Source organism: Sinocyclocheilus rhinocerous, unplaced genomic scaffold (assembly GCF_001515625.1).
Source record: "Sinocyclocheilus rhinocerous isolate Xijiao unplaced genomic scaffold, SAMN03320098_v1.1 scaffold2300, whole genome shotgun sequence".
NCBI lineage: Eukaryota > Metazoa > Chordata > Actinopteri > Cypriniformes > Cyprinidae > Sinocyclocheilus > Sinocyclocheilus rhinocerous.
In genome coordinates this window covers 186,705-189,317 of record NW_015629642.1, presented here as the reverse complement: position 1 = coordinate 189,317, position 2,613 = coordinate 186,705, and the positions used below count along the sequence as shown (strand labels likewise).

The 2,613-nt window shown below is 34.5% G+C and overlaps 1 protein-coding gene across 1 annotated transcript in view; it reads left to right on the top strand.

Annotated features, from left to right (window-relative positions):
• LOC107739385 (phosphatidylinositol transfer protein beta isoform-like) overlaps nucleotides 1-2,613 on the top strand; it is a 14,776-nt gene that overhangs the window by 2,068 nt on the left and 10,095 nt on the right. The window contains exons 4-5 of the mRNA XM_016551485.1: nucleotides 1,644-1,735; nucleotides 1,936-1,943. Coding sequence (XP_016406971.1) covers nucleotides 1,644-1,735; nucleotides 1,936-1,943 — 100 coding nt within the window. The remainder of the gene's footprint in view (nucleotides 1-1,643; nucleotides 1,736-1,935; nucleotides 1,944-2,613) is intronic.

Below are 2,613 nucleotides of genomic sequence, written 5' to 3'. Positions count from 1 at the left end.
GTCTATAAAAAAAACCTGCATTACGTCTAAATTAACTCATATAAATCAAATATAATTTCGTAAATTGCATAAACAATTATGAACAAAACAGCATCATGTATTTATGCATTGCTTAATACAGAGAGCCGAATCGCCCATCACGCAGTTTGCATTTAAAAACATATGAGACGCAGTGAAAAGGAATAAACCACCACAAATTCACGACGTGTTTTCTCAGTTTAAACTGTTTTAACTTTGCATGGCTACATCTCTTGTGTGAGACGCGAGTGCAGCAGTCATATTTGTCTGTCTAAAAATGCGCTGAATATGCATCTGTGTGAATGGCTTGGTTTCGGTTTTCACCTAATCAAGATCTTCTCCGCATTGAGCTTCTATATTTCTCTAATATTTTGAATGCATAACACAGCGGCGGCGCATCTCGTGGCTAAACTGTTGCGTTTACACTTGGCATTAACATGCGACCTGTATCTGGATGTTGTCCACATACACATTGAAAAGACAAGTGTAAACGCGCTTCTGATCGGAATGTTATCCGATCAGCGTATCCTGGTCCAGAGGTAGTCGTGGACGCATTGTGATCGGATCTCAGTGTAATGTAAACGCAATCACGCAAAATGCCGCCCCCTCTCTCCCGATCTGTCGGAAGAACAGAGCGCTAGTGAGACTCGTACGTTTATTTTGATTTGTAAAATGTCCCGTGTTTCTAGTTTCTTTTTCAAAAGAAAACCCATGTGTTCGTAATTTTTTTTTAAAGAAAAAGATTAAGTTTTCATTGAATTGTACAAAAGTAACAGTAAATAATAAGAAATGTTTCTTGAGCTCCAAATCAAAATATTAGAATGATTTTTCTGAAAGATCATGTGACAATTCAGCTTTGCCATTACAGGAATAAATGACATTTTAAAACATATTCTACAGTTATTATAAATATTATAATAATATTATTTCACAATATTCCAGTTTTTATTGTGTTTTTGATAAAATAAATGCAGCCCTGGTGAGCATAAGAGACTTTCAAAAATATTGAAAAATCTGAAAAGTCCCCAATCAGTACTGTATGGGGAAGACTGGGGCAAGTTCCACACTTTTTACTTTGTCTTGCTAAGGAAAAAACTAAACAAAACAACAAAATTTAGACATTGCCTAGTTTAAAAAAAAGATTTGACTTAATCATGAGACATGTTGTAACATTACATGAGTTAAGTCACAATAATAGACTTTTCAGCAAAATGTAAGCAATGAAATAATTCCAAAGATGTTAAAGGTAATTGTAATAACACATAATTATGACATAAAACAATGTGACATCTTGTCCCTGCCTATATGTATATAAAATACTCTCGTCCCAAGAACCATTTTTTTTGGTTAAAATTGATATATTATATACTGGACCCTTGCTTTAATGTTTTATTGTGTTTGCTTGTTTATCAAACAAATATTATGTTTGAAGGATAATATTCATAAAATGACTCTTATTTATGGCATTGTTTAAAATAAATATTCAAAACCACTTTGAGAAGACAAGCATTTTTGTAATTGGTCTTCTGAGTCTTATTATTAATGTCATGCAGCCCTTGTGACAACTTCTCTGTTTTACAACTATTCACCAGTAATATTATGAATATTAATTTTGTCTTTTACAGCAAGGTTCCCGGTTTTATTCAGATGTTTGCCCCTGAAGGAGCCCTGGTTTTTCATGAGAAAGCCTGGAACGCCTACCCATACTGTCGCACTAGTTAGTAAATACTAATTATTTTGTGCATGTGTAAATAAAGATAAAATAAAATTATATATAATGAGAGTCTATAATTCTACCTTTTGCTTTTGCATTTAATGCATTGATAAATTACTGATCTATACAAAAAATCACTTTCTCATCGTCAATGTCATTGTTCTCTTCATTCGCACAACTGAATCAATTATGGAACACCGCAGTCGTTACAGTAAGTGTATTTTTGAAATCGTCATGCTCTGAGATCATTCTAGACTAGTGGTCGACCGATATATCGCCAAGGCCGATGTGTCGGCCGATATTTGACATTTTTCAAATATCGGCATCGGCCGATAAGTTTTTCTGTTTGGCCGATGCGTTTGACTTTAATTTTGAATTGAATTGAATGCTGACAGGAGGAGAGTTCAGCTTCACTGAAGACGTGCGATCATAAACTTGTGATTTCAAATTATGCTGCGCTTTATGCATTTGCCCACTGTCATATTCATGTAATTTTCACTGTGTGCTGTATGTAAAATGAGTGTTACCTTGGCTTTATTTGAAAAAATATGATTCCCAGTGCACACAAACTTCCCAGAATACCGAGTGCCCGGTTGGTTACAGTGTTTACTTCCTTTTTAATTATATTTTTATTAAAGGGGTCATAATGGGTCAAAATGATGTTGCTAAAAAGAACATTATTTGGTGTATTTGGTGTAATGAAATGTGTTTATGCGGTTTAAGGTTAAAAAAACACATTATTTTCCACATACTGTACATTATTGTTTCTCCTCTATGCCCCACCTTTCTGAAATGCGTCGATTTTTACAAAGCTCATCGGTCTGAAAAGCGAGGTGTGCTTGTGATTGGCCAGCTATCCAATGCATTGTGATTGGCCGAAT